This window comes from Vollenhovia emeryi, unplaced genomic scaffold (assembly GCF_000949405.1).
Source record: "Vollenhovia emeryi isolate VEMERY1.0 unplaced genomic scaffold, V.emery_V1.0 DF939132.1, whole genome shotgun sequence".
In the NCBI taxonomy this organism is placed as follows: Eukaryota; Metazoa; Arthropoda; class Insecta; order Hymenoptera; family Formicidae; genus Vollenhovia; species Vollenhovia emeryi.
In genome coordinates, this window is record NW_011967234.1 from 1,408,632 (window position 1) to 1,429,780 (window position 21,149).

Genomic DNA, 21,149 nt, shown 5'->3' on the forward strand with positions numbered 1-21,149 from the left:
CGAAGAGAAGTATGAAATACTGACTTCAACGTGCAGGTCGCAGGCACCTGAAAACACGCGTGAATTTCTTTACCTGGCGAGAGCTCGAAACCGGCTTAAAAAGGGTATAGCTTTTTGTTAATCGAGTGCGAAACATCAAGGACCCTTCGGTTACGCTCATCTCCCGTGCCGAGCCAACGTAGCGAAGGGTTGCGCGCGTCGCAGTGGTTGAGTACCGCTGTTCGGGACCGTTACGTACCAGCAGAACTACAAGCAAATTAAAAGTGATACTTTTCAATATGGAGGCCGAGCTTTTCGTCTTCGAACGTTTCGTAAATTAAAATGCGACATCGTTCAAAAGTATCGAGAATATTAATTAACGACGAAAATCGCGACCGCGAGAGACCGCTCTCGCGATGCAGGGGAGATGGAGCCCAATGGAGCCGAAGGAGAGAAGTCTCGTCTTCGCCCTTAAACTATCCCAAGGCGCGCGTCGCGCTCATAATGGATACCGTTATACAAGCGCCGTCGTACTCGCGAGGTACGACTTGTCTCCCGCCGTATTTGATTATAACTGCATTTTAAAACCGACGCGCTTTTTCGTGTCGAAGCCCGTTTGTCGTTTTACTACCTGGCGTCGTTTCCGAGGAACCGTGTCTCAAACTGGGTTTTCTGGGGGACAAACACCACTTCACGAACGACTTCGAGATCCTTCTGTGTCCTCCATGTTGAATCTTACAATCAACACATATCTCGATCGAATGAAATATATCTTATTGTTAATCAGACTTCCACTGCATATCATTATTATTATTATCGCAAAGAGTTCAATGGATGAACGATCTCAAGCAAATCCGCGTGTTTCGATTATCAGCAAACAACTTGATCGAGAAATGGACGGTTTCAAGTCACATATTGACGAACGATAAGCCGCGAACTGCGAAGAGCAGAGGAGAGCTCGTTTGTCAAACAAATCCTTCGACATAGTTTATTAAAAAGTTTGCTCAATACCCTTTATAGTGAACGCCTGACGCACCATTCATACACAACGCAAGTTATTTTGGGGTAAAATTCGACGTTGTTTCTTACATTATCGAATTGCATGTATTTCAATTCCGTTTCACGAGCGACCTAGCCGCTCTCCGCTCGCGCCTCATCGCTTCGCCCGTCGCCATGGTGCACGCGGTCTTTTCCACTTTCCAATGGGTCGCAGCGAGACCACGCGTGTGGAAACTTACATTTGTTTCCGCGTTAGACGACGTGGATTGACGAGATCGTGAGGAAACCGCGTGATCCGAGGCGGACGTCATCCCAGTATTCGTGTACGAGTACCTTTGTCAGCTCGGAGCCAGGATCATTCACCACCGTCGTCGTCGTCGTCGTCGTCGTCGTCGTCGTCGTCGTGTCGTCGTCGCGTACGCACTCGCGACCACTTAGTACCACCAAACAACAATAGACAACAATAGACAACAACACCGCACGCAGCATCAACACGCAGACCACTATAGACGAAGAAATTTTCTCTCTCTCTCTCTTTCTTCGAGAATCGTATTCGATGAGCGGGCACACGGGAAAATCGCAACGCGCAGGGTGAAGAGCGACGCTCAAGTGTCGGTGTAGCGCGGCGGGGATGCTGAGATCGTCCTTCCACCCAATCCCCTCGGAATCATCTTAACACGATCGATTCGCGCGCGCGCGGCCCTCGATCGAAACGCACGAGGCTTCCCTCGTGACGATCGGGGTTGGTGTCGATAGAACGGACGATGACGCTTATCAAAATGACACTCACGTGCTAAAAGTGAGACGCATCCAGGCGCGTTTGCGTCAGCAGCGTCGACGCATTGCGTCGGGCTGGCCTCCGGGTAAGCTGCTTTTAAAATCCTCGCATCTAACGACGCCGCTGTTCCTTTAGCACTTTGCCGCCCTTCGCGTGGCGCGAAACACACCGCTCGGCCCTACGGCCGGTCGACAGCACTCGAATCGTTCGCACCGCGTCCACTTGGCTCGAGACGCGCGGGAAGCGGAAACTCCGAAACTCGCGCTCCGAAACTTGGAGCACTCCGAGACTAGGCGGTCGTCGCCACGTTTTTCCACCGACTTGTACACTACTCTCGCCGTGTGCTGCGTAGGTACCGATCGACCAGCGTGCGAGCGTGGCCCTACAGGTAACGTGCGACACGAGACACGAGCCTACACAGTATATCCCCAAGTGACTTCCGGTCGGTCATGCGCGGCTCACTCGATTCGCGCGAAATCTCCAACGACCGCGACGCGCAATCGTATCCTCGGGTAGCGACGTCGCAGCTTGGAGGCGCGCCAATAATTCGATCGTATCACGAGGAGTCAGCGGCACCGGCGGACGGCACACTCGGCGGGGGTGAAACGACGCCGCTCCGGTAAACACGCGCGCGGGAACGCGATCAACCCTCCGCGTTCTCTTCCACGCGAGGGAGCCGGCGCGACTGAATACGGGCCGGCCGCGTGGCCAACGACGGAGGGGTGCGAGGTCCAGGGCGACCGGGCCTCGCTGGGGCTCCAGCTCGTCAACGGCGACGACGGTGCGGCGACACGAGCGTGTGGCACGCGTAGCGCGACAGTGTACGACGACGGTACCGCTGCGGCTGCCGTGTATCCCGACGGCTCGAAGGCGCGCAAGTCAGCCCCACTAGTGTTCGCTCGTCGCTTACCTGGCCGCAGTGCCGCTACCGCTCGACTAGAACGTACCCCCACCCCTCTCTCGCCACCCCTCCACTCGTATCGTACACGAGACTGCCCCTCCATCGGCGTGCTCTCTTCCCTATCCCTCCTCCTATCCCTCCGCGCGCGGCGTGTTCTCCACAAAACGAACGCCCCCGCTTGCCGCGCAACCCTACCTTCTGCCTCACGCACCGCGCTCTCTTTTATAGCGAAACGATATGGAAACGCGCCCAGCGCGGAGAGGGGGGCGGAAAAGGTCGCGGCGATTTCACGGCGAAACACGTGGCGGCAACCCTTGCGCGCGCCCTGCCCTGCTGTTCGCGCTGCTCCTAGGAGCAGCGTTGCGGTTTCGTGCCACCTGTCTCGCGCTCGTCTTCGGGCGAGCGCTCGGACCTTGTTCAATTCCACCCGTGACTCTAACGTTCTGGAGCGTTTTCCAAAAATTTTCCACAGGTCGCCAGTTTCTTCGATTCGCAGCCGAATCCTTCTCGATCGACTTCCCGCTCGTCGTCGTCGACTCGGCCGCTAGAAAACTGCAACTCGTCACACTTTCGAAGCGTTATCAGGTGCACGCTCTTGGCGGCTTGAGCCATTATCTTCTCAATGCCCGATAACATAAAAACTTTGGGAGCGCGTCTTCGGGTCGCTCGGAAATGTGGGTGGCACGGCTGGCGATATCGGCACAAATCTCCCTACCATCGTGCCGTCCTCTCTATCTCTCCCCGCAAAGTTTTCAAAGATACTCCTCGCCGTATCTCTCGCAGAATGTTCTTCCTAACCGCGCGTCGGCTTCTCTCCGCACCTGGCGCGATTGTTGTCCGAGCGTTTCGCGCACACGCGCATTTTTGAACCATCACGCAACACACTCGGCGCACAATAACGTAAAGGTCACTTTGCAACAGCCGGACGATCCGCGGCTCGAAAGCGCGGCAGCCGCACGCGAGAGGAGATCGCGGTTTCTCGCCGCGATCGCGGCAGGCGGGTCGGCGCGTCCGCGCCATTCGCGCGCGCGCGATTTATTCGTCTCTTTTTATTACTTTCGTTTCGCCATCGGACGCGGACGGCCGGCGCGGTGTATAAATTACGGTGCAAGTCGCATCGGCCGGCGATATTCCGCCGCGCCGTCCGAGCGGCGGTGACGAGCGGGGCGGTTGCGCAATCCCCGCGGCGACGCCGAGAGCCCGAGGTTTGTTTTCCCGAGCGTGATTCGACGGCACGATTATTTTAACATATTTCAATGAATGTCGAATGTTGCACCATTCGCGGGGAACTCGAAGATTCTCTCGCGAGACCCGCGTTGTCCGCGAGCGAGCGAGCGAGGACGATCGAAATGCCAGTGGCGCGAGAGAGGAGAGAGAGAGAGAGATTTGCGACGTCGGGCTCGTCTCCGCGAGAGAGAACGGATCACTAATGACGGAGCGGCGGCGTCGCGAATGCCCGGTGATCCGGCGCGGCGAGATAAATTAATTATCAATCGAGCCGCGCGCCGATTATTCCAACCGTATGGTCACGCGCGATCGTCTCTCCGCGTTGTCACACTGCGTCGCTCGGCTTTGTCTCGATAACGGCGAGGAGTCAGCCTTCGCCGAGCGAGTACGTTCCACGGCGCTTTTGCTTATGCTGCGCTATTAAAATGCGTGTTCAACACGGTTTCAATATCCGAGATAATATGCCCGACGGCATGTAAGATAGTCGGCGATAGTGTCTGCATTGTAGAACATTTTGTGCAACACGTAACACTTAATAGTGTCGCGATAACTAGGGTGTTGGCGAGTTAACTTCTGAAGTGCGGGCGGCAAAACGTTGTCGTACAATACATTCAATTTCGCGTTGTCCTCGGCTTGAACAGGATTGTAATCGGAAACTTGTTTGTTAAGATATTTAATGTTGTCACCTCCAAGTCAGCGAAAAATATACTCCACGATTCAATCGCATTGAGGAGTAGTTGACTTTTCAAATTTCAGACATTCGTCACGTAATAGATGGCGTGATGCGATAAGAAAATCTCACGAAATACTTTACGCGTTGAGTATACTTGTTAGATTAAAATATTTTAAAGAAGCGCATAGATCGAAGCGACAGATTTGTCGGCGGAGAACAAGTTTTCGAAAAGTTAATTCCTAACTTGCTATCAGGCTGCCTTAATTAGCTTCCCTCGTCTGAACATTAGGGTCTCGCCATTTTATATTTTACGAGATTGAGTCCGCCGTCCCTTTTCGGCTATTTCCTAAAGTTCCGACTACGTGTCGCCAAATCCTATTCCAAATTGCCTAATTCATCGAACGTCGAGGAGGCATCGCGTGGGAGAACGTCGGCGCCTTTTAGGATCGTATCTCGCGGGCAACGGCCCTTCGGTGCAAGCACCCATTGTAAAATCCTGTCTCGCACGTATAACATAGCGAGCGACTTATGCCCTCGCATAATGAGGTCTCCAACACTTTTTATGGATCTTTTGAATATTTTTATCCTACCAAGAAATCAACAAACATAGTCGATAACGGACCGTTTAATTAATATTAATATTACAGATACATTACATAGAAATATTACACAGTAATATAACAGTAATGTTGCTGCAATATATCAGATCCAAAGTAGCGCAAGATGAAGTCACATGACTTTTTAATTACGTCTCATTACGTTTTATTACGTCATTTATGTCACGTTGCTGTTTGGCACTTTCCAATGTATTTCGCATTGAAGTATGAATACAATATTATAAGGGTAATTTGTAATATGACGATATAATCATCTTTGAGAATGACTACAGAAACGCACTATTAAACAATTATTCGAGAGATTCTACAGCCTGTGACTATCTCTTCCGTCATACCCGGGTTTACTCTAATCTCATTCCTTGCAATATTACTACGATTATCTCGGTAATATTTCATTGGGCGGACAGTTTAATATTACAGTGATACATCAGTAATATTTCCGATATATTTTATTGTAATATTACATTGGAAATGTAATATTACGTGCTATGTGGGTGGTTTTTACCTATCTAAATTCATCTACACCGTCTGCGTTGGGCTACCTACCTCTACACGTTGAATCTTTCTTGACTCACTCTAAAGTCGTTCTAAAGAAACTCACCTCACACATACACACACACGCGCGCTACAAAAAAGAAACCAGTGACTATCCTATTGGTGCGTGGACGAAGGTGAATTGGGATCATTTAATTATTAAAGGTGACAAGTATCAGTGCCGGTGGCATGGAAAAACTCCAAAAGCTCGGTCCAGTATACCTGAACTGAAGTTGACGCTCGTGTAAATCATAGAACAACGGAATGGGATCTTTGTTCGCTGGTCGGGACAGAAATCTCCCTGAGAGAGGTTAAGAAGGTGCCTTTTACTTCATTCGTCTACCTTCTCGAGGGACGACAACCCGCCTGCTACCCGACGAAATTCTCGGTTGCGGTGTAGTAAATACGGATCCATAGATATGTGTAACCGGCCTTATCACGATCTGCTCCGATATCCATTCAGCCTTCAACGACGACTACGAAGTGAGAGAAAGAGAGAGAGAGACAATGGTCGCGTGTCGATCTCTGATAAACTAACCGGGTTAAAGCCCGGAGCGTCGCGAAGAGCGCAAGTGTTGATTATTCAGCACGAAGCGCCGAAAGAACATTTCTTCTCATTCAGAACGAAGCTCACGAATACAAAGTAGATTAATATTCGTCACTACGATCTGCTCGAATGACGAATCGTTCGCGGGAGCTGCCCACATCCTCCAACTCCTCCATGCTGAGTAACCGATGACACGGTCACGGATTGAAATATCTCGGTGTACGTCTATCTGGCGTCCTTTTATTTTTAGCCGGTTCCGAAACGAATGAGTCCGCGTGCACCAAGTCTTTATTAGACCTGGCCGCGGCGCATGCTTTTAAAAGAGATCAAACGCCCCGAATTCCTCACGGAAAGCGTCTACCTACTGCGACGACGGTCGACGATTAATCGCCATTGGTTAATGCTGTAATCTTACGGAATTCGAATCACGGCGATATCGCGAGCGGAGCAATGCCTTTCTATACGTATAAAAAGCAACGTGACTCGTACCGCTTTATCGACCATGTCGGAGTTTTGCTGCCGTACATGTGCTAATCCGACTGATTGCGCCTCGCTCGCTGGTGTATTTTTGGAAGATCCGCATCGGGAAAAAGATTCGATTTGGTCCAAAGGTCAATATTGTTAACGAGCAAGAATACCTTGTGCTATTAGTAACATTATTGACCGTGTCAGCTAATCAATGCAATTTTTTAAATAGAAGAGCTATTTTTCTTATAGCTCAAATTGACAAACGAAATGTGCCTCCCTATCTGTCCCACGTTTTCTCGCATTAAATTCTCCGACCTTCTTCCACCTCGACTTGAGAGATGATTCGTGTACAAAGTAGAGACGCTCGGTGTTACAAATATATGATGACTAATGACACCGCAAATGTAATAATGTCTGCATCCATAAACATCGCTGATATTTCAAAGTGTGCACCGTATTTATTACGCCGGTGAATAATTGATACGATAAGTCTTATGTAGACAGGAAACGTTTTAAGCGGTTCGTTATGTCACAAACGATGCGCGTTCCTCTACCTCTATTTGTCACAAGCTTACCAGGCTGTAGATTGCAGTCTGCGCGCCAATTAGTCACTCGCGTGGCAATCTGCTACCTGCTTGCAACCTGCGACCAATTTTAGGACGTAAAAAATCGCGGCCTATTTTGCTCGGCATTGATTGCACGATTAAACGAGATACCAAAGATATGTTCTCCCTTTTCATTTTACGGGCGATGAATGACGTTTTAACTCTCGCGCCTTACAGTGGTAAATTTGCATAATTGCCAACAAATTTGTTTAATCGTTTAAGCTTGAAACAAAGAACAGTATTAAAACGGCCTTGTGTTTCATAAAGAAACGACTGCCTTATGGATTATCTAACAATAGTCTATTTGTGGACATAATATATCTAGACCGAGCATTGAACAGTGGGGACAGAGGTTCACGTAGAAAAGGACTAACTCTGTTTCGTGTTCTCTCTCGTTCACATCGAACTCGTTCACATGTGAACAAAAGAGAACGAAACGGCACAAAACAGAGTTTGTCCTTTTCTACGTGAACCTCTACCCCCAGCGCTCAAATAAAGGCAAACGCTCGGTCTAGGTATATTATGTCTATGGGTCTATTAATATATGTAAAATAATATATACATAAAATGAGATTATATAGAATGCGCGAAATATTATACATAAATGTCGACGCTCTTTTGAATACACGCCCAATCAAAACACCGTTTATCTTCCAAGCTATGCCTGGACAGCGATCCACGAAATGTTATTGTGAGTCATCGCTGTCAGAGATTACAGACTGCGTGCCAATCAAACGTTCTTGCTCCAATGTACATATCCGTTCGATATTTGTCAGACGGTTACTAGAACATTGTCTTAAAAAAAATGACGAGCTTCGTTTTTTTTAAAAAGATCACCGCTTTAGACGTATTCAAAATGCAAGCGGAAATAAATAGTCTATATTTTGTTTCTTTCTATTTTTTCCGATAAATAAATATATTCCAACTTGAAAAAGTAGACATTTTTTACACGAATCGTTCAGCAGGAAGAACTAACGACGCCCTCGTCACGATGCAAGAACGCGAGATACGAAAACATTGTAAAACTCTTTTTAACGCGCCTCTAATGAAGAGAATGTTACATGGGCATGATACGTGCATGCCGCGCTTCTGCATCAACACGAACGACTGATATGCGCATCGGCGCGAGTCGAGTGTGCGAAGAATCTACACACGACAATTATTATAGTTACTATGCCCCGGTAATGATTTCTGCGTACACGTTTACGTAAGATCGCGGCGAGAACGCGCTTTTCGCGGATTACGAAACCGAATCGTTTTCAGTGTGGGTAGATGCGAAAACAGTTTCTCCGGCTCGCCCGCGGCGGGCGCAAAACGCGCGCGTTAAACGCGAAGGGTAGAGAAACTGGTTCAAAGAGGCCGAGAGTGAGAAACGGACCACGTGGAGCACCAGAGTGTATGGTAAGCGCGCGCGCGCGCGTCATACGGGGTCCCCTTCGAGTCGTGTAGCTTACACGATGCTCGTATTAGGTCCCGCGGCGCGGCCCGCGCCGACCGCATTTAATCAGTTTGCGGTCGCGGCCCGCTCTCTTATGCCCTTTTAATACGTTTTCTCCTCTCCTCTCCCTCCGTTCCTTTGCTCTCGCGCGACACCGCGACGTAACTCAACTCCCGCATGTACGTCCGCGGCGCAGCGCCGACTCCTTTCTCCGGATGGACGAGTTGTCCGACTGGCGAGATTGTCTACGACTCTTTTGTGCCCTTTTAGAAAGCGAGTTCAGTGGTGCGGCTTCAACAACAGTTCTTGAAAAATTGTATACTTCAGAAGAGCACATTGTACATGTGTATTTAGAAAAGCGATGTTGTATATTTTGTATTTAGAGAGAGAGAGAGAGCGAGAGAGAGAGTAGGGCAATTGTATATTTAAAAAATGATCGTAGGCTCTAATGTGCGCGTAAAATATATTTGAAAGAAAACCAACTCGATAGTTTTCCTCACATGTGGATTTAGCGGCACGTCCGCTTGTCCCTCCCCGTTCCGTATGGAATAAATTAATAGGAACATTAACGACGGCAGAAAAATAATCAGGCCCTCCTAGTATGAATACGCATGTCGGCCTGCACAAATGTAAATTACGGCGGGACGATCGCGTTGGTGAGGGCCGAGTTCGATTTCCTCGGATTTTATTTGCCCGTTAGTCCGTTCCTTTTCCTTCCTTCCCGCGTAGAATCCGGGAGTACGAGAGACCCGCGGCGGTTTTTAGGAGGTTTTACGCCTGTTTCAGTGGGCCGACCGGCAATTTGGTGGAATTAAATAATAGCGCCCGTCCCATTAACGTAACGACGCGGTCGGCGGTGTCTCGCAAGATTCGTGAGAGAGGATCTGGAAGTGGATGGAGGCACGCCAGGTACGCTCACGTTTTATTTCACCGTAACGTGCCAGAAGGTTTACACATACCTACGTCTCGGGAGTCAGGACCCTCCGAGGATACACCCCTCCGGTCCTGTGTGGTCTATCGCGGTTCTCCAAATTATTACCAACAATTCCCCCTCCGAGATTCCTTCGTCAATCTTAAAATTTGTCAAGAATTCCCGCCGCTGCCAACGCATTCGCGCTGACTTAAACGCCGCTTAAGAATTAATAAGCGACGCCGCGTTCGCTCGGAGAAACGGAGAAACTTTCCCGTGCCAACTCTCGAACGAACGTAAAATTAACCAGACAGAAGCGAAATGTACTCCGGTGAATTGTGTGCAGTACATAAAAGTTAACGTCTAGCGCACATTTCTAACTTCGTTATTCAAACTTCGAGACCGACTAACTTACGAGCCGTCGCGTGATCGCTATTTTTACACATGCGCGCTATTAAACCACACAAAACAGCGAGGAGATTTACAGATCAATTTTAAGCGACAAACAATTAGCGTTAATATCTTGCATTATTAATTTCGAGCTTGTTACTCAAGTCTGGTTATCGATTTCCTATCCACGTCAGACTTTTAAACACGAAGAAGCGAGCGACAAAGATTAATACGGATATTTCTCATTCATTACGTAACGCAGATTTACTTTATCACTTTACATCTTACGGCACGTCTCGTTGATCGAATCGCTAGCGTGTAATAAATCTTCGCTCTTTTGGTCCCGGGAAGCCTCTGTTCTTCCAAGAAACGGACAAAGCTAACGGGAGAACGCGGTCGGCCGGCTAGGTGGAGTCGCACGAGAGGAGCGAATGAAGACGTAGCTATAAACGTAAAAGACGTAAAGCGAGTGAACGACGTGGTTTTCACTGCTTAATAATTCTTTTTACTGCACCGGGCCTGAAATTTGAGCTTCTATAATGACGTAGCCGGCCGACGTATCTCCACCGCGGCTACTTCGCGCATTACGATGTCCTTGCGGCGAATTTACGGTTACGGGGGTTCGGTATAACGCCGCCTTTTCCACGGTGACACGCGAAAGGGACCAGGTCCAGCGGCACTTGGACGCTTTCGGCCGATCTGCATCGTCGCGCGGACCCACCGCAGCTTTGTGACACCACAACTTTCCGCTGCAATAACATTCACGCCTCTACAACAACAGCCGCGTCTCGTGAGATGAGAGGTCCACTCTGCAACAATAATACTGCATGTGTGGCCCGGACAGTGGTGCTCAGGCTTTTCGCATTCTTAAGCGTCGCTTACGCGTCGGAGGGAAAAATTCATAAACCAGAAACCGGGCGATGACTTTCATACATTCGGATGCGACGCCGCAAACGTTACATATTCGATGACGAGTACGTAGCGAAATATTATTGTTGACTTAAATTATCTTCGGATACGTCTCCTGTTTTCACTATGGAATCAGTCTTCCTGCAAGGGCTACCATCTAAGCCATTCGCTGTCGGCGAATATGCATGAAAATGAGAATCTCCACGAAAGATGGGAAACGAGCGTTAGCGTGTAAAATATCACGGGAACGTCGCCAGGGAAACGCTCTAAGTTACGGAGGTAATATTTGCAAGCAGGTAATAGACGCGTTAGAACGGCGCCTCGACAAGTGGCGGATTGTCCCCTTGTTGTTTAAACGGCCGGGAACGTGTGAATGGATTTTCTGTTCGCAGAAAGCGCGCCGAGCTCCACAAGATTTCCATTCACGATCCTCTCGTCCACTTCGAGCTCTTTCGCCGTCAATCACCAAAGCGCGCACCAAAAGGTACGCCGACGCTCGGAGAGCTGTCCTTATTTGGATAATCACGCAATCACGATAAAAGCCTTCGCCGTACACGTGCACGCGACCAAACTAAATTAGAAAAAGAGCCTAATCTATTTTTGCTTTTCGCTCATATATTAATCTTGAAAAATTGAGGACTTGCTTAAGGACGACAATAAATATGAGCCATCTTTGATAGAGGAGAGTTCGGGACAAGCCCACAAGCCCACAAGCCCTAGCTCATAAGCTGCGATAAGATCATGAACCCTATTATGAGATAAGCTTCTAATATGAGGTAGCGGGGTTTGTACTACAGTAAAATGCATCTCTGTTGGTCCCATCGTGAAATTGTCCTTGTAGTGAAATCTGTTTCGTGGAAAAATCATTGTTAGATCGCGTAATCGTCGCGAAAAAAGATTTGCGATTGAATTTGGACGTTGAAAACCTACTATCTCGTATTATAAGCCTATCTCGTAACAGGAGACTTTCCTCCACATATCTCTTATCGAATGCGCAATTAAATTCGCGCAAACCACAGCAGTGTACAGTCCTATCGTGTAGCACATCATTCGGTATAGAACGCAATCATTATCGCGGTTCTCAGCCGAACGAGATATTGCGACGTGTTCTAAATCATACCTATATGACGAGCCGACGTTATGCATAGAGAGAGGTGCACATGGCGCAGTCAAGCATGCACAGATATGCACGCGCGGCGTAATCGCGCTTATAATAAAGGCTTTGCCGTTGATTGAAGAATATACGATTCGAGACATCTGCGCGCCACGATAAGATTGGCCTTACGCCACGTCCGCAAAGTTTCGTTATCGTTATGCCTTATTTATTGACTGCGAATATACCACGACGCGATTGGCGGAACGCTCGTGTAATGTTCATCATCGTCGTTGGGCAGTGGTGTATGCATTCGCCGCGCGTACACGATACGAGGATCGCAATGCGCTCACGAGCGCTTTTACCTCCAGCGCGAACACGGGAAAAGCCCACAGAAATCATATCACGAAACCGGATGCAGATGTCAATTTAATCGGAATAAATAACATTTTACGATATTGACACGAAGCAGGAAATTGCAATCGTGTTCACCTCACGCGAAATTCAACAGTGGCAGGAATTGTTGAAAGAAGATGACGCATGCGTTGTAACATCGCGCTTATCGATGTTTAGACAAAATATTAATATAAAAATTAAAATATTTCGTGTGTGCTAACAAGATATAAGAAAGAAAAACTAATTATATATATATATAACTTTTTAAAATTTCGAAAGAGATAAATGAATTCCATTGTACAGTACATATGCGTGCTAAAAACTGCGCTGAATGAGTAGTTACTCGTATATAAAAATGTGCAGTGTAACAGCAAATATTAGCAAAATCTTTGATATTAAAAAACAATGAGAAACTTCACGGCAATGTCATTTTCGTCACTCGCGATAGCGTTTTTATGTCTCTTCGTTACCAATTAATTGCGGAATGGAACATTCACGATTTGTTCTTCATACGTAGAGGAAAGTCCTCTAATATGAGATAGTAGGTTTTCAACACCCAAATTTAATCACAAATCTTTTCTCGTAACGATTACATAATCTAACAACGAATTTTCCACTAAACAGATTTCGCTTCAAGGGCAATAAATTCATGGCAGAATCAAGTGACGATGCCTATTAATTGAACAGAAACCCCGCTATCCCATATTAGGATCCTATCTCATAATAGAGGACCTTCCTCTACATATAATCGTTAATTAGAGTCATACAATAATAATGATTTATGGACACGTATTGCCTCTACCGAGAAAGTACGTGCTTGACCGACGGTGGTCTCGCGAGCAGTACCGTTGTCGCCGGTAAAAGCTTGATTCACCGCATTCAACCACGTGGTCAACTGCGCGAAGGTTACCGAAGTCCACGTGTCGATGCGCGGTGTTCCACGTGTCGCTGAGGCGGCTCTGAAGCTCCATGCCGAGATGCGTGCGCGGTTAGTGGAAAGACTTACGCACACGTACTCTATCGCGTTTTACGCAAGCGCCAGATATCTCTGGTACTGGCGTGAGGCACTTATCGTGTTAGCGCATAAGCAATGACTAAGAATCTTTTAATTGATCACTCCTATCTTATTAACCGGTTTAAATCGAATCACGCAATTTGTCAAAGAAATAATGGGCGTCCATAATAAATTTCTTATATTTTCTTATGACCCTCTTCGAATAAAATTTGGGATTCCTTGCTAATTAATTCGTAACATATGTTTCTAAGTGTAACTTTTCATCAAAAGCTCTCGTATTAATTGATCAACACAGTGAAATAGATAAATCAAAATCGTTTCTTGCACAGACAAAAGTCGGAAAATGCTAATTCTATAAAGGAATTTGTTGACATATTACTTGTTAAGAATTCAGATATCCGGGTCGAGATGCGGTTGAGATAAAAAGCAATCTCAACGATTATCGGTTATCAATGATTATCTTAGAATATTTGACAAAATTGTATATATTTTTAAAATTGTCTGCTGCTGATATGTACAAAATAATAAACACATTGGCAAAGAGAAAGAGAGAATAATAAATCAAGATTTTAACGACACCAAGCTACAACGCACAGACAGTGCCGTACTGTTAAATGTTAATCAATTCTTCAATCGACCGTGGACGATTTCTGCGCATTGTAATGGGGATATTAATTTCCTGCTATTATAGTTTATTTTATAATTTATTCCCATCTGCACACGGACATCAGGTATGCAAAGTAAATCAATTAAGTAATATGAAATTCTTGCCGACACATTTTTGACTCACAATGATTTGTCATCTTGTGCGTTGTATTTATTTTGAATAAAGAGATATTTCGAAGCTAAATATTCAATTCTTCGATAAAGCCGTTCTCACGCCTGCTGAAACGATTACTTTGTTGACTGTCACGCAAATTTTTGCAATTTGTTGCGTTAATCCTACGAAATTGATACTAATCTTAGCCTTGAACCAATTTCTATCAAAAGCATTGATAATTCTAGATAATGTGTTTCTAAAGTTTCAAAGCTTGGAAATTTTATTCGATCTCAATAAAATGTTCTCATTATTCATCGACAGACTTCTCGAAAATCCATTCGGCGCGTGAATAACATTCATAGGAACGTTTCTTGTAATTTCTTCAAGCGCCACCCAACCGTTTCATATCGTCGATAAGCCAACGATCGACCAATATTAGCCACGACTAAGATTAAAACTGTTATCGCCGATGTTATTCTGAATTAATCCTTGATGTAGAGTAGTGTCAATCGCGACCATGTAACAGGGGCTTTGTGCAACGAATCAATAAGTACGCGATTGTTCGCACACGCCGGTGTTACGTTTTCTAACGTCCCAATTTTCCTGACCTCCGTCGAAAAGAGCCTGTACCAGAAATACGGTCGCCACTCATATTCAACGGCTATTCAAAGATACGAAAAGTATAGAAAACTGTTACGAGTAGAAGCTTTCTGCTTGGCATACAATTTAAATATGGTTTTGCGCGCGCGCGCGTGAAAACTTTCTAAAATATAATAGATATACTTTTGTTTTAAAATTTGTGAAGAACGCTCTAAAAATAAAATGTGTCGTATACAGGTCTGCACACATATAAATTTAATTCTGCGATGTTACTCAATCTGCATTTAGAAATAAAAGTAAATCGGTAGAGATATTTCACGCCACTAAAATCTGAAACGGGAGTGTTTAGAAAACGTGACTTTCTTGCAAGATCATTCGTGATGAGCGAAGGAATGGTATCGTTAACGATGCCGATGGGTGGTCGAAGAGTGGATCGAGTTTCCCCACCGAATGTGTAGACATCGAATATGTAGACAGTTGTGTTCAACAAACCTCGTGAAACCGAGGATGATCCGTCTTGCGAATATTATCGCTGCCGAACGGTCCGCGACAGTGACAAATCTTAGGACATCCCCCTCGGCTCTCACGCACACGCACACGCATACGCTTATGCGATGTTCGGCAAGCGTTTGCAACGTGTTGCGATCAACGTGATTGGTAAAAGTGGATCTTTACTTTTTGCCTCCCCTTTTACAAGCTTCTTCGTGTTTCATCGCCGTTTTAATCCAGCTTGACACATGCTCCACGAGTATCTACATGCACTGATACGCATATAGATATAAATATAATAAATAAAACAACTTGTATACATATGCGATAAATAAACAATTATCTTTGTGATGTGCTGTGTCAGATGCACTGCCTCGTGAATAAAAAAGGCTACTATTACCTCCTTGTGTATCTCCAAGCAGCACACATTTGTATTTACCCAATTACGTTATTCCTTAAGCTATTAATATTTAATAGCTGCTGCAATAACACAGCGAGAGATTGATCATGATTAAAACAAGATTTCTTGGAGACAACGATAATCTACAAAGCGCAGCGATTCGCCACAGCCGCTCACTGATTGCGCTGGTGCAAAGCGAGCGACAGTGGAATGCGTCGGGCAAATACGAGCGTAGACAAACACAAGGAGGCTACAACGAAGAGGCTGGGGAAAAGGAGTTCTTCACAGAGATACAGCTCGACGCGAGTCGACACGGCCGCGGAACGCCCGGTTAAAAGTGTTTGCATAAGCGCACTGTCCGACTTCTTCGCGATAGTCGTCATGCGTTGGTACCAGGAGCACTAGCGAAGAACACTCCTCGCCGTTTTCGCGGAATCGACCCCGCTCGTTATCACCTGGAAATACCAAATCGAATGTGCGCACTTTGTCTACGAGAGCCACTTAAATCCCCCGAAAATCATCGATACGCGAGTCCACGCGTCGATAAAAGGAATGCGTCATCTTTCATTAATCATCGAACGTTTCGAATATCCCGCGCGTACGTTCTTACGTCTTTCCTATTCCTTTCAGAAATGCCGATGACTTTTCAATTACTACCGACTGCGCGTCCAGATAATGTCATAAATTACATTTCCTGTCCACCAATAGAAATTTATTTATTTGCTCGATGAAATAATTAGATGTTGGAGATCACGTACCGGCTGTTCGTATTACGTGATTGAATCTAGTGTGTACATAACCGCGCATTTAATTAAGCAGAACGTTTCTTGGGCGAAATTCTCATGCATTATTCATGAATAATATGGGACTTCCGGGGCACGGGGCCGGTCGCGAAATTTCTAGGAAAACCTCCCGATATCGCTGGTGAGAACGAATATGTAGTGCGAAAAATGGCGACAGCTGTAAATAAATTACGGCCGTGCTATATTAAAGGTACGCCTGTATTTATGTATTCTCCTGTGGCAACTATACTTTCACGTGGCGTAATAACAGCGTGCAGACACCTGTATCACGCCGCACAAGTCACGGGCCAGTCATCGGCTCCGGGCGACTTCCGGTCGCACCGATCGGCATTCCTTTCTTTCGCATTCACGCGAAAAAAAATGCATTTCTATTTGCCAATGGCAGATAACGCGATCATCACGCGCGCAATCGTCCAATAACAAGCTAATCCCGTAGCTATTCGATAAATCGCTGATATGCCCCCCCACGAAGTTGCATCGACACGTGTTTTCTGCGTCGCAGTGCACAGAAATTGGCTCGCGTTTCAAAAAATGTAATGTTATAATGCGTATTCCATATCAATCGCGGAAAATACGATAACACCGCGGAAAAAAGGGGAAAGCCGGAAGACGGCTCTACAGATAATACAGATATAAACAGATATAAAATAGAATTTTTATAAGCGCCACGATTTGTAACAATCGCGACGCACAGACGATTTCTTTTGTTGTAATTTTATCTCCTTTACCCGAGGGGAAAACCGTCGAGGGCATTGTGGTGTACAGATTTGCGGCATTACTAGGCATTTTTTGGGCACTAGGCTTTGTTGGGGCATTATAAAGATAAAGTAATGCCCACTGGGCATTAGTGGGCATTGGTGTACAAGATTTTGGTCAGCGATTTCCCCCTCGCTTTTACCCTTTCTGAAAAACTAATATCGATGTCTTAAATTCATTCTTGTGTCTTTACTTCCACTAGAATCATTCATAATTAGGCAAAAAAGTTTCAAGTTAAGGTTTCAAGATCTTCGGTTGTCAAGTGCACGCCAAGTTGTACGCTCCAGTTATTACGGGCTAAATATAAAAATCAGCTTTCGTTAAAGCCCATGACAATACCATTCGTTCTTGTACTTTTGCCCCTCGCATCACTTATGCATACGGATACACTCTCTCCGGCGTCAGTTTACAAGTCGTTCGATCATGTTTTCATCGCTCGCGTTTTATCACCGAGCGGCGCGGCTCGGTATCAAGGAAATTCAATATTTGTGTGGGAGAGATCTCGGCGGCGTTCCGCAGGCTGGCTGGATGAGGATTACGCGGGATCCTCGCGTTCGCCGCTGAAAAGCGGCACTCTTGCGCGCACTCTACTCGCACCACGGATTCGACGTCGTGGGTGCAACCAGAAATGCAACGCCGTGTTAACGTTGACGCCGTTCGCGCATCCGTCACGTACGACGAATCATACTCGAGCGATCGTCAATCACGACGGGGCAACGTGACTTTTGGTTATATTGTTGTTTTCAAATGTGGGCGGTCTTGTTATGCAGGCGTAAAACATTACCATCGCGATTCTCATGAGACCGCCGGGTTAAAGTCCGCGGAGCGCGATCATTCATCCGTGCCGTTGCAATTGGGATTAACACCCAGGCACGACACGGGTAAAGCGAGATATTAACGTCGCTCGCCGATAACGATCGTCATCGTTACATTGATGACGATCCGGGCAAGAGCGCAAAAAAGGGACGGCCAAAAACAACGAGACTGAGAGAAGGAGATCGATCGATCTGACGTATCCGACGGCCGCTCGTTCGCTCGCAAAGGTGGCCGCATTCCCGGCGCTTGGCGCCGCATGCCCGTCGCACCGAGTCCGGTAAACATGGACGAGAGTCAATAAGTCATAAAATCCAACACCTAGGCATCAGCCGTATCCGCGCTACGCTGCGCGAGGCTCGCGGATCGATTCTACTTATTCGAGAGAGCATATCTGTGTTTCCGCGCGGGGCGAGCGAGGGGAGAAAGGGCAAGAAAGAGAGAGTCATCGCCCTGTCTCTCGTTCTCTCGGAGAAAGATACTGGCCGGTTGTGCGATCAATCGATATCAGATTCCCCAAGTACTTGAGAGTATTTTTTTTTCGCGTTCCTGGATGGCGGAAGCGCGGAAGGAAATGAGTACTCGACGCCCCGTCACTTATCTTGTCGAGCGGAATGAAATGTACTCGTAAATATTGCCATTATAACGCTTCATCCCGCGCGGTATTTACACGATGGTCTAAAAAATTACGCTGCCTCGTTCATTTCTTTAAATTCCTGACGTTTCATATCGCAAATGGAACCGTATCGTTCAGATTTTTACACTTGTGTGGTCCAACTGAAAGTTTCACGTAGAGAAATTTATATAGCCGGAGAGAGGGTTTTTCCAAAAATATACTCGGAGACGGAATAAAGTTACAATGAAATCGGTCTCTGGAAAGTAAAAGTCCGTGGGAGAAACATGTTACGCAAAGTGGTGAAGTCACGACGCTTAATGCTTGGAAAAAGAAGAAACGGTCCCCGTATAATGGGTGCCACACGCATAACGAAATTGGCTCATATCTTGCCCCAGAGAAATATTTAGTGTTCTTTTCACCCTGTATATTATTTCAGCTAAGTCCTCTCGAACGGAGGCACTCGGAGGAAAAAGTACAAGCTCACTTCTCACCCGACTCCGTCTACCTGCCCGGCCTAAAAAACGTTCAGATTCCTCCCCGAAGAATTATCGGCGTATTTCGTGTGAGGCGACAAAATGCGCAACGTCAGTATTTTCTTGACCACACCTGCACTGAGAGAGACCCCTCATTGTCAGTGTCTTTCATCTTTAACAATGTAGAAAATTTATTGCGAAAAATATTACTTCAGCCAGGGTTTGAACCTGGACCTGCCTACACTCTAGACGGGCGTCTCACCAATTTGACCACCGAGGCATATGATAATATTGTCGCAACAGTATAAAGATATTGTCTTCGCGTATATTTTCGAGTTTTGTGAACTGCGCGCCGATAAAGGTCGTCGGCTGTACACAAAACTGTCGAATGCGCGATTTTCAAGTTAAAAATTTGTAAGTTATAAATTTTCTGTATTATTAAAGATGCCAGGTATGGTCAAGAAAACACTGGCGTTGTTAATTACCGCTGGCGGCATTGAAGAATTCTGATTAGCAGTCATTTTCTTTAGAAAATTCATCTTCTCATCAAACCCGTCCCTTTTGTCAAAACCGAACGACTATGTAAATATACTCTGCATCGTCTAAAAATATCCAGCACTAAATTCATATCGATGAATTATTACGATCGTACTATTCGACTCGGAGCAAAAACATCCGGCTATCTTACGCTCGCTCCAGATCGCCGCGGTGGTAACAAATTCTTTCAGATCAATATCGAATATGAGCGTCGGGGTGACTCGAAGAGGGCAGAGAGATACGTAGATGAGGGCGAGAGACGTCATAAAGTAGCGTGTAACTCAACGCTGTTCTTTCATCGAGATGTTAACCCTCGCACGTATGCGAGCGAATCGCTCTCTCGGGCCGAAAGCGCAACGGGGCGACGAGGGACAGAAGCAGGGACGAGGGGGGAAGATGCGAGTTATAAAATTCGTCGAATGTGGAGTACATGAGCCGTGTCGGGGGATGAACAACACATTAGTCAAAGGCAGTTTACGTGGCCGACGAGTGCGCGGCGGCGAGCGACGCGCTGGTATTTGTGAGCTGTCTACCAATTTGTTTCACCGTTTGACAAATGCATTCGGGGCCAGGACGGGCAAGTAGTTCGGCAAACTCGTCTGACGGAACGAAACGGCGCGCGGGCAGGGAAAAGTGGGGAAAAATAAAGTGATACGAGCGGCGGGTATACGCTCGACTACGACGTGTCGGTGACGGCGACTGGGTATAGGTGGTCTGCCTGTGTAACAGCCGCTGGCGCTTTGGTAGCGCCGCTCCGCTCGCTGCTGGTGTTGGTACCGCGCGCACGGCGTCGTTCGTGACGAGGTACGTTCGCCGACGATGGTGGTGGCGGAGAGAGCGCCGTCGAAAGAGGGAACGCTGGCTCGTGTTGGTCGGAGATGTCGGCGGCGGTGGTGGTAGTTGGTGGTGTGCGGCCAGCACGGGGGTGGGTTTGGAGAGGGTTGGCCGAGGATGGCGGGCCGCCGCCCTGATTTGGGTTACTAAACTGTAAACAAATTCTAACTTTTTGTTCCATCGATTATCGATCGGTGCCCCGGGTGCAGAGACCTCGGCGGCACACCGACGGCGCGGCCGCGCGATGTACACGTCGCCGCTGTGAAAATACGATCGGCGACGTTGCCTCTAACGGGTGTCTCTTCCAAGATCGTCTCGCGAAAAATTCCAACGATCCCGCGGCCCACGTATCGCCGTTGGATCAACGTCGTGCCGGGGCGACGGCACGCGACATCGACCTCGCGAGATCTCACTCGCGCGCGAATAACTGTCTCTTCCCCCCCGCAATCGCGTCGCATGATATCCGAGAGGGTGCTTTTACAGCCACGCTTGTATTAACGCTCCTCTCGTCACCACAGTTTCTGCATAATACAATCTACGCTCGCCAAGTCCCATCTTCTACTTTCCGCGCCCGATTCTTTTCTCTTTC

The 21,149-nt window shown here is 47.0% G+C and overlaps 1 protein-coding gene across 3 annotated transcripts in view; it reads right to left on the reverse strand.

Annotated features, from left to right (window-relative positions):
- Positions 1–21,149, reverse strand: part of LOC105568015 (fibroblast growth factor 18-like) — a 130,125-nt gene that overhangs the window by 53,369 nt on the left and 55,607 nt on the right. Inside the window, exon 1 of one of the 3 annotated variants that reach the window (XM_012023355.1) lies at positions 1,769–2,600. The exons of the other annotated variants lie outside the window; for them this stretch is intronic. Within the exon in view, the coding sequence (XP_011878745.1) occupies positions 1,769–1,788 (20 nt within the window). The 5' untranslated portion in view covers positions 1,789–2,600. Of the gene's footprint in view, positions 1–1,768; positions 2,601–21,149 lie in introns of those variants that run through there. 3 annotated transcript variants of the gene reach the window in all.